The following is a 19,919-nucleotide window of genomic DNA, read 5'->3' as shown; positions in this document are numbered from 1 at the left end:
TATTGAAAAGAGTTTATTAGCAGACCACTCATAAATTCAGTTATGCTGGAGTCGGTCGTTTTTTATAGTTCCCTTCCCTTTCCCGATCAACGTAAGGAAGGAAATGGAACATTTTTTGTTGTTCTTTTTCAAAGAAAACTCAAAAGGTTTCATACAGAGCCTACTTTCGGAATTAAATTCTTACAAATTCCTTAAGAGCGCTCGCCCCTTGGCAATTTTCTAGCCTACATTAGTGCGCAAAAATATTCGTTTTTTGATGATTTCTCTGAACTAAAATCTTTTTTTGAAAAAGTAAAACAATTAAATCATGCAAAAATGTGTTACTTTTAAGGGAAAAATTGGTTTGTGATCGATAACTTAACTAACTTGGAGAAACCTTTGCAAAACACATAAATTTACACATTTGCAAAGGTTTCTCCAATAAGTTACCATCCACAAACCAATTTTTCTCTTAAAAGTAACACATTTTTGCATGCTTTAATGGTTTCACTTTTTCAAAAAAAGATTTTAGTTCAGAGAAATCATCAAAAAACGAATATTTTTTCGCACAAATTTAGGCTAGAAAATTGCCAAGAGGTGAGCGCTCTTATTATTCCTAAAAAATTCAAAATTTTACTTCAGTTATTCTTAAGAATTTAATTCCTGATTCCGTTCCGCATGTTGTCATCACGGAAAGATAGTCGTTTTACTGAACATATACGTGGAATGGAAGAATTGGAAAGGGGGCTGGAAAATATGTGGAACGAGTGGAACAAATAAAGCCAACAAAAAGGAAAAACTTGTCTTGAGTTTAGTTTAGTTAAATGCCTCGGTGATTTTCAAGTTTGAAGTGAAAAGATTATTTTTTAACGTAATTTATGAACGTCCACTCAGCCTATTTTTTAAATTCTCTAAAAATTCAAAATTTTAATTCCTAAATAGGCTATTACTCCACATCATTCCACATGATGTCAACAAACAAACGTAAAGATAGTCGTTTCACTCTCACATTTGTGTGGAATGGAAGAATTTTCTCTACTCTTAGGCACTAAAAATATGTGGAACGAATGAAACAAACAAAACCCATCCAAAAGTAAAAACTTGTTTTGGGTTTAGTTTATTTCAATGCCTCCTATATGCTCAGTGTTTCTTTTTTAAGTTTGAAGGTCAGAAAAATCCAAATTTTTGTTTAAGTTTATGAACGTCCCCTTAGCCTATTTTTGGAATTATTAAAAATGTCTTAAAACTCCTTCAAATTCCTTAAAAATTCAAAATTTTACTTCACGATTTTTAATTTAATTCCAAAAATGGGCTATATTTCGTTCCACATGTTGTCAACAAAAGAAAGACAGAGAGTGTGGAATACAAGAATTTGGTCAAAAGCGCTACTCCTGTGGGATGAAAAGTATATAGAACGAATGGAACAAATAAAGCCCACAAAAAGTAAAAACTTGTCTTAAGTTTAGTCGCTTTTATGCCCCGTGTTTTTAGCCTATTTATTCAAATTCTTAAAAATTCCTGAAATCAAATTTTTAATTTTTAAGAATTTAATTCCAAAAACAGGTCCTGGCTTACAGTCCACAAAAAATGCTTGTGATTTTCGTAATCCACTCCATCCAATTTTTTTTCTTTTTATTTGTGAAGCCTTTTGGGGCTGTGGTTATTTAAACGATGGCACTGTTCGCATGAATTAAAAGCTTTTTACGCTGTTGGCAATGCAAAATGTTCTGCTAAAATAGATTTCAATTCGGTAAAGCGAATACGAAAAAAAAGCTTCCATTTATTTACAATCCGATCATCTTTTTTATGTGAGAAAAAAAAAATGAATGTTGTCGAAAGCGGATTTGAACAAGCCTTTAGAAAAATACTTAACGAGTTCTCTTTCATCGGATCATCTTAATTTTTCCCCCTTTCATATTACACTACAGTTGAATCGGTAAAAGAAACTTCTTTCGCCATGACTTTTTCCGTTCAAATTAGGCCATCGTTGAATTACGAACTCGCATCTTTTTCTTAGCAATTTAAGCTGAAACAATTTTCGAATGAAGTATTGGCTTCATTCCCATTTCATCCTTGAATTAAAATCCTTTCAGAGTGACAAAACGATAAAATATATTGCCATCCAATTCCGATGTATAAAATATAAAATTCTTTTTTCCCGATACAAGCTCAGCTAGTATGTGCTGCTCTGCAATATATATTTTGTCCTTTTAAAAATGTTTTTCCGAACGGAAACTAAAAATGTAAACTGTCACGGAACAAACATGTTATTTCGGAATGTTTATGTTGAATATGACTCTTCTTCGTAAAGTTATGTTTAAAATTAAAAATTAAAAAGAAAAGAATTCTCTGAAAATAAATGTTCTAAATGTAAGTTTACCTGTAACACAACTATCGACGCATCACTCCCGTCCGTCTTCGGATATTGTTCTTTCGACCGCACAAAATTCGTTTAAAAGCGTGCCGAAATTCCGGACTAAAAATCGTATAAATAATTGGATTCAGGGTCGAATTGAAATATCCTAACCATAAAAATAAACTCATCAACACCGGCGATATTGTGAATGAAGGACATGACGGTAATAAAATTGCACTAATAAAAAACGGTAACCAACAACATACAAATGCACCGGTAATGATGGCCAAAGTTTTGGCCGCTTTTCGTTCACGCTTTGAATCGGCCGAATTTTGTGCTTTCTTTCGTATAGTCGATTTCATTACGGGCGCAGGATATGGCATTGATGCATTATCCGTGGTTATTGCGTCCGCCTCGATGCGATCGACACCGTTGTAACTACACTTTTCCGGTGATGTGTTCGCCGACGATATGTTCGTGAATGCCGTTGTCGTTTCGCTAATTGTCGGCAATGGTCGGCCGATAACGGTTACCACGCAAGCAGCAATGCCACCGGATCCGCCGGCTGCCGATGCGATTAAACCTTGCTGGGCAGCTTGGGATGACGATACCTTCCAGCGGAAACCAATTGTTGTTAGTGCCATACATGAAGTATTTGCCATCAAAGGTTCAGGGTAAGTCTGAGTAGCCTGGGGGGAACGTATCAAATATACGCTCATTTATAGGGAATTTGCGGGACGGGATTTAAAAATGTGCATTTTGTGCATGAGTAAACATTAACATAAACAAATTAATGCGTGCACAGAGTAATTACCAAAAAAAAATAAGAGTGGAAGGATAGGATACGGGTTTTTTCGACAAATTATTTATGCAGTGACTTAGCTGTAAGTGGCTTTACTAAATTGGTAATGAAGAATGAAGTTCGGGATCAATATTTCTTGACAACGTTTAAGTAAGGTCTTGCATTGGTTATTGTTAGCCATGTTAGAAAAATTGTCAAACTAAGCGAAGTAGTAGATTTCGTTTGAATATTTTGAAAATGAATGAAAGTAACAAATTTTATAGTTGCACTAATGATATGCTTGCCGTCTCTGGACGTAACCACAGTTGCAAGGTACGTATACGTATAGTCTGGAGGAAATGCCTACTCCGCCCATGCATGGTCAGATGCATCACAATAAGAAGAAATTAAGGAAAGAGAAAATAATTGCACAGCAAATATGTATGCTACTCAGATGAAAATCTCGAATAAGGCGCTCTAACTCTTTGAAGACAATTTACGAATAGATTTCGATACAAGGCGGGAAAGAAGCTACAGAGTTCCCACGACTTAGGAAGGCTCCTAAAATTAGGAATTTTAGGAAATTTTAACGGTAATTTTAGGAGAATTTTAGGAGATTTTGCAAGTAATTTTAGGAGTATTTTAGGAGATTTGATAAAGGTTTTATAAGTAATTTCCGGAAGAATTTTTTCAGCCTCAAGATCTTTCTGTTTCTCATACACTTCGTAAAATAATAAAAGTGTTTCAGAAAATTAATATGTTCAATTAGGGGTGTGCGATGGATATAAAATTGTTATCATCCCTAGATGTCAGAAACTCGATTTTCTCAATTGAGCCATTTTGCCTCAATTTTAGACCAAACAAACACTCACCAAACAAACATTTCTCACATGATTTTCAACAACGTTTTGTTCTGGATAGCCTACAACATTCGCAAGAATTTAAGCCCACTTGAGCAAAGATCGAATAATTTTCTTGATAGAATTTCCGAATTTTCAAGTTTAAAATCCACTCAATTTTTCATAGTCGGCAAACTTTGACGACTCACCAAAAATACCTTCTCGACAAACTTCGCCTGGATTTAATTTTTTCTTGTAGCACTGGACTCCAATTAGTAGAATAAGACTAATGCAGCTAACAAAGATCTCAAAGAAGGTTTTTGGTAGAAGTCGAAGTAGGTGGAAGACCGAAAACTAAAAAATTTAGCTTCTATGATTTGTCTCAAGTTTTAAATGAATTTTTAAAATTTACGCCAGTCTCGATCCTTTCTCCATCGTACACCCCTAATTGACAAAAAGTTTTTTTTTTTTATCAAAGCATCGTTTTCCTTATGTAGTTCAATAATTGAAACTTTTATGGTTTACACTTTTTTGACGCCAGTTAAGACCAGCAACTTGGTATTTATCAGTTGTTTCTTGTCGACTGGACCCTTCTTTCAAGTTAACAAGATTCACCATAATTTTGATCGAAGTGCGACGATAGTCGCAACTACTAACAAGCTGAGATCCTCGAGAATATATTTGTTTTCGCTAAATCCACGTTCAGGATCGCTGTTTGTATGACTCAAAGAAAGGACTGTTTTCAAATTCATTGCAGCGTAATTAAAAAAATTACTTGTTTTTCAGTTTTATTAAAAAAATTCTTTGATAGTGTGGGCTATTTTTAGGAATTTTAGGAGTTTTAGAAGATTTTAGGAGATTTTGGGAGGATTTGGTCCATTTTAGGAATTTTATGAATTTTAGGAGGAGTGGGAACTCTGAAGCTACCACCCAAGAAAATCATTTTTATGGTCAAGTAGAGGATATGGATAAGATGGTTTAGTAGTTATTATCTTGCCTTCAACGAAAATAAACCGAGTTTGATTCTCGGGTCAGACAATTCAACATGGAATTTTACTAGTGATTATATCGCATTGGTAACGTCCTAAAGTTCACTCAAGTTTCATAATTTGGGTAGTTATAACAATGTACTCACTGAATGACTCGTATGAACACGATGAATTTGTGTACATGTGTTCAGTCTACATTTAGGAAAGATTAAGCGTCTTACTTTCTTCAGAAAGAGGCGTAAAATTAGCTAGGTCGCTAAATGAACAAAACAAATATGAGACAATGTTACGTAACACTACACTAAGTCCCACCAAGGCTGAATTTTTAATCAGAAGAAAATTTCTCTTCAAAAAAAAAATGATGAACCCCAACCTTAACCCCAAAAAGAGATTAATCCAAGATTTTCATTTGGTGTAAGGAATAACGCACAGCCATTTCTCTGTCACGTTACTATTCTATTACAAGAAAAGTGCAGCTAAATAAAATTATTTTCATTGAAAACTTCACAGAACGTTCATGCATCATCGGTCCGTTTAAGAGCATGTCATATCAAATAATTCAATGATTTTCCATACACAAGTCACATGCCTGTTACTAAAAATATCTCCGAACAAGTCAATCGAAGTGAAAATGTTATTATTTTTCTCTGCGTTATAACATCCAAGGGTTTATTGGAGGAAGAATGCGACATCGCTTTGCCGTCACATTGGATCCACTCACACTCAACGGAAAAAAAGGAAAGGAAAAATGTTGGCCGCACATTGATAAGAATTTTTGGCACTCGCTTGTATTTGGGACGGGTGGAAGTGCCAAAAAAGTAATCGAATATGAGTATTTTGTTGGTCTAGTGATTTTTCGTTGTTCAGTCACACTGAATTCTAATTTATTCACACCACCCGAGAATTGTGGAACGACTGGAGTCATTGGGATGCTAAGTATCATCGCAATTACTCTTAAAAATTCGAGGCAAAATCGTTAATTAAAAGTTTAATGAGATTTATGGCGGTAAAAATTAGAAATTCAATAAAACATTCAGCAGTATTGGTATAGGTGCTTGTGCATTGTTAAAGGTAGGCTGAATTCCAATTTGAATTCATTAAAAAGTTTGCGAATTCCATTTATTTTCTCGATACTGTTGCATGTGGAACTTTTGTATAAATTTGCTGAAAATTTTAAATTACAATCAACACAGTACCTGGTTATGATCTCTAGCGACAGGGGGTGGTATTTTATCGAGTTTACTGACTTTGCGATGATAAATGTTGTTTTGTGTATCAAATGAACAATGAAGGTAACAGTGGAACGTTGGAAAAAGTTGAGAGCGTTGAACCAAGATTTATTCGAATCTGGGCGAAAGAATGAAATTGTTCGGGGTTCTCAGTAACACGAAGTCTTTCCTATGCTTAGTCCGACCCTGGCAATTGATTGCAAACGAATTTTAAACGAAATAGAGAATATCACAGATTTGAATGCAATGAAAAGGAATATTGAAATGACGGTAATTTAGAATCTATTTCGAATCTAAAATCGTACGTCGCACATTGCAATGATTGTACCGTTTGACATTTTCAGTTCGAATCATTAGAATCGATTGTTTAAAAGAAAAATCGATCAAAAAAAGAAACAACTTTTGTTCTATTAACAAACACTGTCTGCTAAATCTATCGACACAAAATAAACTTTCTGAATAAAAGTTTCGGCTTTGTGCAAATGCCTTCAACACAAACATTTTACCTTTTCAATTTAAACCGAAATTTTCACCAAAATTTTCGTCGGGGTGGGAAAAGTCAGGCATTTTATACAACCTTTTATCTGATATTCATTCGTGAATTTCACAAAATTTTCTTTACAAGTCGATGAAACGCTGAAATTACTTAAGTGAATACTGTCGTAGGACAGTCGAAGTGACAAAACATTTTTCTTTTCATAATTTTGCGAGAAGCGTGGAGGTGGATGTATAATGGATACTCTGAATACAGACAGCGTCTATATGCTATATGCTATACACATCCTCTATAATTCAGCCAAATGGTTTCTCTCATTTCGCTCTCACTCTTACTGTTAAGAAGACACATAATTGACCCTATACAGGTGTAGTGTGCACTCACTATGGAAATTGTATGAGGTAAGTTAAACTGATGCTTCGCGGTAAGTGATAATGAGACTAGATAATGAAAACTCATTCACCAAGCACTTCACGACTGAGAAAAGGCACGTTCTACGTGTTGCTTCGAAACAATACATTTGCAAGCAAATAGAAAATTAGACTTTCTATCAATTTCTGGTGCATGGATGTAGGGACAGAAGCACAGACGCCACTAATGCCTCGAGGGTCTGAAACCTTCTTCACTCAATTTTAGTGTAATGATTGATAATCTTCGACGCTATGACAAATCATTGACCGTATGAGACATCATTTGACTAAAATTAAAAGTTTACAAACTCTTCACACAGATGTTAATGGTAACTGTACCAACTGATGCCTCCAACTTATTTAAAAGATTTTACAAGTAAACTACCAACCCATTTTTTTGAATGTCATTGGCATCAGCAATCGATCAATACACTCTGCTCTTAATTCTTTGTAACAGACAGAAATTGACAATGACAAATATGTACATGACGACCTAACTACAAAATTTGAAATAAACATTTTCGCCAGAACACAACGCTTAAATCACGCTAATAACCGAACGAAAAGGCTATTTATTTCTGTCTGACACTTAGCTCCCGTTCAAAATTCAAATAATTGTGAAACTTGTGAGTCGGAGGAATCAGTGTAAATCAGTGATAGTGTTGGAGAAGAAACAGTAATAAATTGGTTGTTTTGGCTCAGAGTTGAGTTGTTTTTTGCCAGGAATTTTCCCGGATATTTCGCATTCAATGTAACTCGGTCCGATTACATTTTCACGAAAATTTCTCTAATTACATTTCCACTGTAAAATTGAATCTATTCAATGAACAAAAGATATTATTCCGACAACAAATGATTAATCCGCAAGTTTCCGCTATTGTCTTAACGTAAGACTGAAGCAACTGCAATTTTACGACGTTTTTTTTGAAGATAATTGAAAAGTTAATGCAAAGTGAAAATAAACTTTGTTCGGAGAGAGCTTTTGTAGTCGATTTCTTTTCTTTCTTTTCTAAATTTTATCCGTTAATTAAATAAAGAGAACGATAAACAAGATAATTCCTTAATATAATTAAAAATTAGATTTTCCAAGTGCGATTGTAACCGAAGCAAGAAAGGATACAATCATCATTTTCACCGAAAATATATTACTTTCACAGAATTAGCATAGAAATTGAGGGGGCAATCGCTTATAAAATCTGACTTAAATCCATTCAAATGTTTCGGTTATCTGTTTTTAATGCCACATAAATTCGGTCGTTTGAAATTAAAAGGCGTATCGCCCAAATTAGAGCAAATTAGAGCTAAATAATGTTGGAACGCTGCATTTGATTATTTAGCAAATGAATTAAATAACAAATAATATGATTAAAAGGTGGTTGACCGAACACCATGTGATTGCGAAACGAATGCAGTTGGTTATTTGATTGAGTTTGGAATTGGGTTGAATTAGATTATGAGAGAAAAATGTTGTTGATTTTAAATGCAAAATAATTCGAAACGACCGACAGATATACTATACAGCAATAGTCGCAATGGTCTAATAAAGTAGTGATAACGTAATTCGTTTCAGCATGGGACTCATACAGCGGTCAAGGAGTTATTGCTCTGAAGAATTTATGACTATCGGGGACACAGAGGTCTCGAAATTCGTAACTTTCAAGAATGTTAAGCTTTTAAGAATTTGTAGCTTTCAGTGGAAGCTTTCAAGAATTATTAACTCTCAGGAATTGGCTGCAGCTGTCGAGAATAATGTTTGTTATGGAAACAGTCCACGCCATTAGTCGTATAAATTTATACGTCAGAGAGATCTTTTTTCTCCTTTGTTACGATCTGTCAGTTTTTCTATTTTGCGATTTAGTATGGAAATGAAAACTAAAACTAAAATTGAGATATCTTTGCTGTTTTAAGTGGTTTTTCATATTTTTTTGGACCAAAATGTTTTAAAGTGTGTTTGGAATCGATTAACATTAATTGACATTAACAAAATAATAAAATAGAAAAAAATATTTTCACACAATCTGTTAATGGCAATCGATTCCAAACACATTTTAAAACCTTTTGGTCCAAAAAAAATATGAAAAACCACTTAAAACAGCAAAGATATCTCAATTTTAGTTTTCATTTCCATACTAAATCGGGGACCCGAGAATTTGGCACACGGGTAGCGTGTGCCAAATTCCTTACATGAAGTGGAATCTAGCACATGTGCCAGATTACCTTTTTTCCTAGGTTTTTGAGAATTTGGCACACGCAACGAAGCTTGTGTGCCAGTTTTGTGCTAACTCATTTTAATCTGGAAGTTATGATTGAGTCTGTGAGTCAATAAATTTGTCATTTTGCGAGTTTTCGCAGTCAAAACTAAGAAATTTGACTTTTTACATAATGAAGCTATGGCTTTGAAGGCACCGAGAGAAATTCAATAATTTGTCTCCAAACTAGAAAATTCGTCCTTTTACGAAATCTTGCATAAAAGGTGCGATGTCTTGGAGGAATTGTCGTTTTCCGTCCTTTACAAATCATTTTATTCATTGCTTACTCTGGATCTTCGAAATTCACCATTTAGATACATAACCATTCTGTGATGGACATTGAAGGAATAGTACCTTGATTGGTATCGACGATCTTCGAAATTACGGTAAAGTGATGTTATTTTCCTCTTTTTCAATTCCGTCAAATCGTTCCATCGGATCAGTAAGAAGAGCATGTTCGCGTCGATGCCATTCAAATAGCCAAAGGTACTGACAAGCCACTGTTTTTTGTACGACGATTCACCGAAAAATGAGTTCACGATGAATGCAGGAACAAAGTCGAAATTAGTTACGTCAGCCCTATTGAGCAATCTTCGTCGAGCAGCCAAACGTTGTTCCTCGAATCGAAACATCACAATTCTCCAGTTTGTCAAGCCTTTCCTTTATAGGTAAATAATGTTGACTAATAGTGACAGACGGCTAACTATGATTAGCACACCACTCACTATTTAATTTTCTATTATGGCTACCGTGTGCCAATTTCCAAAGTTGCATTATGCCAAATTACTCTTCAGATGGTGAATCTGGCACTGTGCTAAATTCACATTACAGTGGAAACTGGCACGCATCAAACTTGCATGGTGCCAAATTACCCTACCCCCTAAATCGCAAAATAGAAAAACTGACAGATCGTAACAAAGGAGAAAAAAGCTCTCTCTTTATACGACTAATGGCGTTGCTATTAAATCGAGCAAATTAGAAATTTGTTTTAAATATGACAAGATGGTCATTTATCATTCGTGAACGTTATTTAAATTGATTTGCATCATATTTGAAAGTGTTGCTACGACAATTTGCGAAAAAACCAAATGTTTTAGTGCATTTTCGTTCAAAAACTAAGTACTTTTTGTGAAATTTTTTCTGAAAATCCAATATGGCGCATGTCAGTTATTTTGTTGGAAATTTTTTCCTGTTTGAACTTGAACACTTGTGATATTCGGTCTTTATTCACCTTTTAAATGAAAAGAATCAGAAAAATCCGGTTGAAAATATTTGATTTGCAAGCAAAATATTCATATTTTAGGAAAAACTCGGAAAATTTAGATGATAATCGGAAAACTGGAAAATCCCTAGCATGCCTAACAATAATTGGTCTCTAATACCTTCAATTTGAGCTATCACACGCCACTCTCTGACGCACACAACTCCGTAAATCATGCAAAAAGCATTTATCTGTATACGAAAAATAATCCGCAAAAATCGGTGGAAAATTGCATGTAGAATCGCACCCAAGAAAGTTAAAAAATCGTTTGTTTTTAAATTGTGCAGAATGAAACGTAGAACATTATTGGTGAACAAAGTTTGACTCCGCAAATTTCAGTTCAAAAAATATTTAACTTTAAACTTAAAAATGAGAGTCAACTATTCGAGAAGAACTGAAAAATCTCTAGGAAAATTGGAAAATCGCGGAAAATGTTTCAGGCCAAAATAAACTATGGACTTTTACCTTTCATTTGAGCTGTAACAAGGTATCCTACGTGCCACTCAGCCGGAGTAATCACCCGATAAAGTCACCTCTGCACGTGAACTTTGAAGAGACGAGGCAGAACCGAGAACGGCCGAAAATTGTGTCTCTTTCAACCCGCTCGGAAAACGTTCTGTCCTTATCGACTCGACTATATGGGACTCGTTCCACTTGTGATAATATAGATTAAGGAATTTGTTTATATGACAAGTGGATCTCCACGGGTTTCTGGTGGGTTTTGTGTCTTGTTTTTTACACGTTGCTACACGTTATTGACAATTTCAAGATATTTTAATGGGGGGTTACGCTCAAAGTATATAAACACTGAAGGTAATGCAAATCCGCAGTTACACAAAGATCCAAACTTTCAGGTGAATTTTAGCTCCATCATGTTGCACATTTATTGAATTCGTTTGCGTCAAGTTGCATCTAGTGGTGAATTTGGAACGATTTAGCGGGGTTATGTTGCACACATATAAAATTCGTTTGCGTCAAGTTGTATTTAGTAGTGAATTGGAAGGATTTAGGGCCGTCATGTTGCACAAGTCTAAGTTAGACAACATACGAAAATGAATTCATCTGAAAGTTTGGATCCGTAATTTCTCTGATCCGCTGAGGGTGGAATTACGGTTGCAGTTTTCTACATAGAAACGACTCTTTTCTACTTACTTAACACGTTTCATTTTTAGAGGTAATAGTATGCGTATTCGTAGTAGGTATAATTGTTTTGATTGTATCGTAGTCCTGTGATCATTCTCTACACGCTGGAATTTAGTTTGATCGAAATTTTCAGGTGAATTCATTTTCGTATGTTGTCTAACTTAGACTTGTGCAACATGACGGCGCTAAATCCTTCCAATTCAACACTAAATACAACTTGACGCAAACGAATTTTATCTGTGTGCAACATAACGTCGCTAAATCGTTCCAAATTCACCACTAGATGCAACTTGACGCATACGAATTCAGTACGTTTGCAAAATGACGGAGCTAAAATTCACCTAAACGTTTGGATCCGTGTGTAACTGTGGACTTGCATTACCTTCAGTGTTTATATACTTTGGAACATTGTATGTTTGTAATGTGGGCAACATAAAGAAACTTAATTCAAAACCCACCGAAATTCCGTGCTCTTCCATCTACGTAAACAACACATACTGAACGAGCCAATCTTAATCTATTGATATTTCATGTGGAGTGAATTGAAATCACGTACAACGATGGAACTTATAATTCTGTAAGAGAACTATTTTCAATTGTTGTTTACCTTTTTCACAACAATAACGTCAGATATGACATCTCGAATTCTATCGAGTTTGTGTAAGGAGTATGAAAAAAAAATCGTTTTGAGCATTGCACGTTGCATTTTATATACCGTCGAATGCATTTTAGTTAGACGTTAAAACGAATCGAACGGAATTGAAATGTAGAAACGGTTCGGTCAACGATGACTAAGATAAGCAATGCACTCTGGATAACATGCTGACTTATACAGACAAACGTTTTCTTAAGTTAACGAGGTAAAAGATTCTGTATCAAAGGCTAGAAAACAGATTAACCTACAAACGAAATAGATTTAATTGATTATAACATTATACGCTTGCCGATTGTAATAGGTTAAATGGCAATATGCATTATGAGCAAGTCATTTTCCTCTAATGCGATCGAATAATTTCCATTTTTCTGCAGAGAATATGATTCGGAATGAAAAACATTGAAAATGGTTCAAATGGTAAATTCCCGTTTATTTCCAGAGATATAAGGTAAGTGGTAAAAATTGCAGAGCACTTTTCTACCTGTAATATAAAACGGTGTCAAATAGCGTCCAACTAATTCGGTTTATTGCACCAAATAATCAAAAATTGGTTCAAAGGGATGGAAATTCGAATTTCATGGGAACAATTTTTTGTTTTCTGTTTTGTTCTTGTTCGTGCTTTTTGTATTGTTTTCATTCGTTGTGTTCACCATTTTATGGTATTTTATGGGCCAGGGAATGAAATAAAATTGGAAAAGCGTATAGAGAGAATCAAATAAAGAAAGCAATAAAAATGATTTATTAAGCTTTATAAACTCAATTGATAAAATAAAGAAAACTATAAAAGAAGAAAATGCCAGACGGTATTGATATTTCCACTCTCTTTTTCTTTTCTTTTCTTTTTCTTTCTTTTTTGCACACAGAGTTTGATTAAGCTGCAAAGAGAAATTCTTTCCGAACGTATAATATCGTGCAATTTGATTTTAACATTGTGTTAAAATGAAGTTTTATGCACGACTATTAAGTTTATAGTTATCGTGGGAATGGCAGCAACAGAATCAAGAAATATGTATTTTCGTTCCACAGTTCAAAGCACATCATTTTAAAATGAACATTCCCGGTGTAGGTATTTCGACAATAAAATTTCTTTTATAGCATCGAAAAATCTATCGCTGCATGTGTGCAGAATGTACTTTTTTACAGACTCAAACGCTAAAAACGTTTAAAATGAGTATCGTCAATCGGAGAAATACACCACTGGAATACTGGCTAGGTCCTGGATAGTCTGACTGAATGGCTACGAATGACCAAAGTATCCAAAATATTTCATTAATTGCTTCGTTTTGGGTTCGCTGAAACCTGGTAAACTTGCCTTGTCATCCGCTTCGGTTTTCATTAAATCCCTAATCGTAAACACAAATTTGTCCGTTCAATTCTAATGATCTAAAGAATGGGATTCGTGTGAATTCCCGTGAAGTATCGCCAAAGTCAAATCGCCAAGAAAAAAGTAAATCGCCAAAAAAAATCGCCAAAGAGTGAAGAACCACCAAGAAAAATCGCCAAAGTGTGAAGAAACGGCAATTATTTGATTTTTTTCTTTTTGTCGTTTCTTCTCACTTTGGCGAATTTTCTTGGCGTTTCTTCTCACTTTGGCGATTTTTTTTGGCGTTTCTTCACACTTTGTCGATTTTTTTTGGCGATTTAAAAAATTCTAAAAAAGTGACGAATTGCCAAAATAAGTCGCCAAAGTGTGAAGAACCGCCAAGAAAAATCGCCAAAGTGTGAAGAAACGGCAAAACGAAAAAAATCAGCTAATTGGCGTTTCGTCACACTTTGTCGATTTTTCTTGGCGATTCTGTTGTACCATTGTCAAGGTATGTATGTGAAGTACAGGCGAACTTGAACCTGCAAATTCTACATTATAGTCAAGTAGTTATGACGATCATTTTATATCACTTTTTAGTGATTTTTGGAATTACAAAAAATTCGCAGCATAGAAACTGCCAAATAAAAATTTCGTAGGTTTGAACCCGCGAAAAAAATTGCCCATTCAAACTGCGAAAACTTAACTCAATTCCTAACTTCCTTCTCGCCATAAAAGCATGTTGTTGGTTCCTAGGGAATTCATCCTTTTACGAAATGTAACGTGCAGGAGTTTAGTTCGTCCCTACAGAATTCATTTTGCGAAATGAATATCAATTTTCATTGTACATAAAAAGTGTTTTAACACGCCGAGCGATCCGGCCCATTGCCCCGGAGCGAAGCGGAGGGCCGCAATGCGAGCCGGGCGCCGGAACGGTGTCGGTAACTTAGGAGTTATTTTTTTTCTCTCGCACCGTCTAATAATTAGTCCTTTTACAAAATAACACGCTAATAAAATTTCAGACAGAGAAATACTCCGTATTAAATGGTGGACATGTATCTCATTTCTATTGGTAGTTTATTATTTTTTATCGGTAGTATTGAATTAAATTATCGGTCGTTTATTACCATCCTTTTTTATCTCCGTTTTTCAATTTTTTACCTACCGTTTATTGAGATCGCTTCCGAATGAACAAGTGCATCGCCCTCGTCTAGACACATCTAGAGTACTTCGCACTCAATGTAATAAATAACTAAATTTCAACTAGTCGGATCTTACTAAAACAAACTGCCGGTGTGTAGCGCGCGATCTCAGGATCCTGGCGCTAGTTTTATGCAACTCAGCTCAGCATCACTTTGCAATCGATGTTTTTCAAGACTTTGAAATCATGATGTGATGATAACAAAAAAAATCCAAAGATAGATATATACTGCAAACTCTAATATTTTCCTGAAGAATGAATTTAAATTTTAAAGGTTTTTTTTCATTTTGTCGTTTTTTCACACTTTAGTGATTTTTTTCGCGATTTGTCAATTTTTGAGAATTTTTGTAGTCGCCAAAAAAAATCGTCAAAGTGTGAAGAACTGCCAAGAAAAATCGCCAAAGTGTGAAGAAACGGCAATTATTTGATTTTTTTCTTTTTGTCGTTTCTTCTCACTTTGGCGAATTTTCTTGGCGTTTCTTCACTTCACACTTTGGCGATTTTTTTTGTCGTTTCTTCACACTTTGTCGATTTTGTTTGGCGATTTAAAAAATTGCCAAAGTGTGAAGAAACGACAAAAACGAGCCATCAGAACAGTCGGAGCGTTTGCTGCGACTGAGCCCCGTACAAACCCGTATATCTATTGCGTACGTGACCCTAGTGCGTCTGTCACCCTACTTTGACCGTAAGCCTATGCGCCGGTTAAAGTAGTTAAAGTCAATTTATTATGTAATGTGTACATCTTAGAAATTGCGCATAGCGCAATTACGAAGCCCCGTACGACGTTCTCTCAAATAAAACAAAAATTTCAAATAACCCTAAAATTTTAATTTATTGAGTATAAATACACATAGGGCCTAGTATCGGCCTCAGTCCGAGGATCCAAATTTTTTTTTTTTCAACTACATTCTATTCGGCCTTTGATTACCTTCCAAATGAAACAAAAAATACGGAAAACGGATGAAATTTGCTCGAGTTATATGTAAAATACACATAGGGCCCTAGTAGCGGCCTTAGTCCGAGGACCCAAATTTAATTTTTTTTTCAACAACATTCAATTCGGTGTTCGATTATCTTTCAAATGAAACAAAAATTACGAAAAACGGATGAAATTTACTCGAGTTATATGTAAAATACACATAGGGCCCTAGTAGCGGCCTTAGTCCAAGGACCCAAATTTATTTTTTTTTTCAACAACATTCTATTCGGTGTTCGATTATCTTTCAAATGAAGCAAAAATTACGAAAAACGGATGAAATTTACTCGAGTTGTATGTAAAATACGCATAGGGCCCTAGTAGCGGCCTTAGTCCGAGGACCCAAATTTATTTTTTTTCAACAACATTCTATTCGGCCTTTGATTACCTTCCAAATGAAACAAAAATTACGAAAAATGGATGAAATTTGCTCGAGTTATATGTAAAATACACATAGTGCCCTAGTAGCGGCCTTAGTCCAAGGACCCAAATTTAATTTTTTTTTCAACAACATTCTATTCGGTGTTCGATTATCTTTCAAATGAAACAAAAATTACGAAAAACGGATGAAATTTACTCGAGTTGTATGTAAAATACGCATAGGGCCCTAGTAGCGGCCTTAGTCCGAGGTACCAAATTTAATTTTTTTTTCAACAACATTCTATTCGGCTTTCGATTACCTTCCAAATGACACAAAAATTACGAAAAACGAATGAAATTTACTCGAGTTCTATGTAAAATACACATAGGGCCCTAGTAGCTTTTCACTTCTAAGGCCCTAACTCACGGTCCACTCACCCAATTTTAAAAAACTTTTTTTTCCTGGATTGGTATTGACAATACCTATCATTTGTTGTGTCATTTACATTTCCATCGTTTATTTTGCCATAAATATCACCAAAAGACCTTAAATCACTTAGGTGGCCCTAACTCACGAAGGGCCGACCCGAATATGCCCATCTTCGAACTTAGCCTCACTATTTTGACTATCTTTCAGGGAAAAAAAAAATTTGAAATCGGATTTGATTTACTCAAGATATCGACGTGACGGACAGACGGACAGACGGACAGACGGACAGACGGACAGACGGACAGACGGACAGACGGACAGACGGACCAAATTTTTATTGCGGATTCGTCATCTATGAACATAGGCAAACACTTTGCCCTCACCGTCTGCTTCGAATTCCATCAATTACACACGGCATCGTAATCCTATAAGCCCCTTCGTACTTCGTACGGGGCTAAAAATCGCCAAAGTGTGAAGAAACGCCAAGAAAAATCGCCAAAGTGTGAAGAAACGACGAAATGTGAAGAAACGCCAACATTTTTTTTTGGCGATTCGACTTTGGCGATACTTCACGGCAATTTCGTGTGATGGGATTTCTTATCTTTATAGTCATTTGTTACCGAAAACGATGACATTAATAAGCATTGAACTTGGTCATAGTGTCCCGTAATATACCAACATCTATGTTGAAACTAATGAAGTAGAAGATTTTGCAGCAACAACTTGAAGTGATGCTCCAAACAAAAGAAGTAAAAGATTGACACGTTACTAGGGTGATGCGTTCACGATTTATAAAAGGTTAAAAATTAATCAGAACACTGTGGTACTGTCATCTGAGGAATCGGCACTTATCAAATTATTTTATCTGTGGTTTAAATCTTCAATCGTTGTCGATGAAGAGTTTTTTTTCCGCTGAGCTCTCTTTTTTAGAGTACATTCCTTAATCTATCAACTGACGCAATAATTTCATTCGAATGGGCAAAACATTCTGTTTCTTTGCATAATAAACCGCCCAAACACTCAATTAAAAAGAGTTGTAACAATTTAAAAGTCACCCACACTCTCTCGGTTACACTGTTTCAAAGCAAATGTTCGTTCAATTAAAATTAAGTCTGAATTTTGATTTATTATTTTCCAAAGATACGGGCCAACTGAAGCAATTAAATTCGCTTCCTTTCATTAGTAGTCTGCAGTTAATTTACATATAACAAGAAAAGCAACCATAATAGATCTACGAAGATGGTGGGGAATGGGGGGTTTGTGAGAAAGTCTTCCGTTTCTGTATAACTGATGCAGAAAATCGAAATTAGGAGAGTTGATTGCAAAAATTATGCAAGCAATGGTTCGACAATAGTAGCATTGAAGTTTTCACAGCACACACAATGATCAGCACAAAATCAAAGTTTAATAATTAGACAAAATAATGAAAAAAAAAGTGATGAGCACACAGAGCATTACGTGATGATATTTTCGGGACAATATTATGGAAGCTGTATCTACGGAAGCCCAATTCAAAACAGCAATAAAAACTTTTCATCTAACCAAAATTTTAAACAAAAACTATTTGTGAGATGAAACAAACAAAGCTCAGGTCAGTGGAGGTACAAAAACATAAAAGGGTAAAATAATTGAGTTTGAAACCAACACAAAAAAAATTATGACTCAAATTAAAGGATAATGAACAACCATCAAACCATACTTACAAAAGCTTTCGGCATTAATTGAACTATCGATTTACCCTGTATAATATGCACAAAGTTTGAAAATTTATTAGTTTTTCCAAGCCTCTCGTTCGAAACGATAAATTTTAATTTAATTTACATTTTCTAAACTAAATTGTGGAGTGTGATGGAGAATGCTAAATAGAAATTGAATTTTACAAGTGACAGCAGAGCGTGTCTAACACAAATATCGCTTCTTTTTTCGCTACGAAAATTTTCGACGTTGTGATGTTTTTAAGCTTAAAGTCACCGGCTGTCGGTCATCGATGTGCACATGACAGCATACGATCTAAATTTACACACATTTGCTCTTTTCCTTTTCTATTTGTGTTCTAAACTACTACTCATCTAGTCTCCAAACACGTGTATGTGATGTGCATAGTTAATTGGAATTTTAATTTGGGAACATTTTCAACCGGTGTGCGATGATGGAAAGTTTGCATAGACCGAAAAATGATGGATGATCTAAAATGTAATGTGATATAAAATACACTCATGTAACATCACAGGATATACGAACACAATCTATATGTTTGCGTATACGTCTCCCAGTTAAAGTACACTTTGGTATACCGTAACGTGGAGTATTTTGCGGCGGTGATAACCGTATAATGGTGTATCATACTGTAACCCATTTCGGGGTAGGTTCTATATACTATTTTGGGGATTGTGATGATGGAAAAATGTGTTAGAAATTGTTCAAAAAAGGGAAATGGGAAACTGTGTGCGGCTTGAAGTGAATAAGTATTATAATGTCAATATTTGGTTGTACACACGGGGCGTGTATGTAGATCATAGTTTTTATGTGGAACACGTGAAGAGGTAAAACACACAAAATCAAATGCAGTTCACAGTTTTTCGGGTGGATGAAATAATTTTAGGTTCAAAGAATATTGGGGATGGTTCAAGTTCACACACTTATACACTAGGGTTGCCCAAAAATTAAAGCTTAACCTTTACCATCAGGTTTTTTTGAATTAAAAAAAAAAAACTCGAGCAGGAACGATTTTGAAAAATTCTGACAAAATGGTATAAAAATACTGACCAACGAAAATATACGTAAATTAGCCATGTCGTCTCAATAGTTTCTGATACGAGTCGATGAAAAGGTTCGAAAAAATAACCAGAAGTACAGTCAAAGGCAGTCAATTTTCATCATAAATTTGCTTCAGCTGTTTTTCAGCTGATCCACACATACAATCAAAACTGGTTTTCCTTGTTCATACGGTTGAAGGTGCTACACGCATGCGCATGATAGTGGTAAAACCGTATAAAGACGTAAAAACGGTTGTGATTGTTTATATGGATCAGCTGAAAAACAGCTGAAGCTAATTTATGCTGAAAATTGACTGCCTTTGACTGTATGAAAAGGGCAAAATGTTGTGATAGATGCCCAATATTTGAAATACGTCAAGTGTTACAGCTTAAATAGATAATTACATCACTTGGGGGAAACCACGAAGTTGCAGTATAAGTGTGAATTCGTATACCGAGAGAATTATTTTGCATATATATGACACAAAACAAAAAGAGCAAAGAGA

General features: G+C 35.1%; 1 protein-coding gene across 2 annotated transcripts in view; it reads right to left on the bottom strand.

The window, feature by feature from the left end:
• Positions 1–588: 588 nt before the first annotated feature.
• The window catches only part of LOC119082568 (5-hydroxytryptamine receptor-like), a 113,198-nt gene continuing 93,867 nt past the window's right edge, over positions 589–19,919 (bottom strand). Inside the window, exons 7-8 of one of the 2 annotated variants that reach the window (XM_037192097.1) lie at positions 18,361–18,396; positions 589–2,946 (exon numbers count right to left, since the gene is read on the bottom strand). In XM_037192097.1, coding sequence (XP_037047992.1) covers positions 2,371–2,946; positions 18,361–18,396 — 612 coding nt within the window. In that variant the 3' untranslated portion in view covers positions 589–2,370. Of the gene's footprint in view, positions 3,025–18,360; positions 18,397–19,919 lie in introns of both variants that reach the window. The other variant, XM_037192096.1, reaches the window with a different exon arrangement.

This window comes from Bradysia coprophila, unplaced genomic scaffold, assembly GCF_014529535.1.
Source record: "Bradysia coprophila strain Holo2 unplaced genomic scaffold, BU_Bcop_v1 contig_476, whole genome shotgun sequence".
Classification (NCBI taxonomy): Eukaryota; Metazoa; Arthropoda; class Insecta; order Diptera; family Sciaridae; genus Bradysia; species Bradysia coprophila.
Note: the sequence above shows the minus strand (reverse complement) of the source record. Positions and strands in the feature narration are given on the sequence as shown.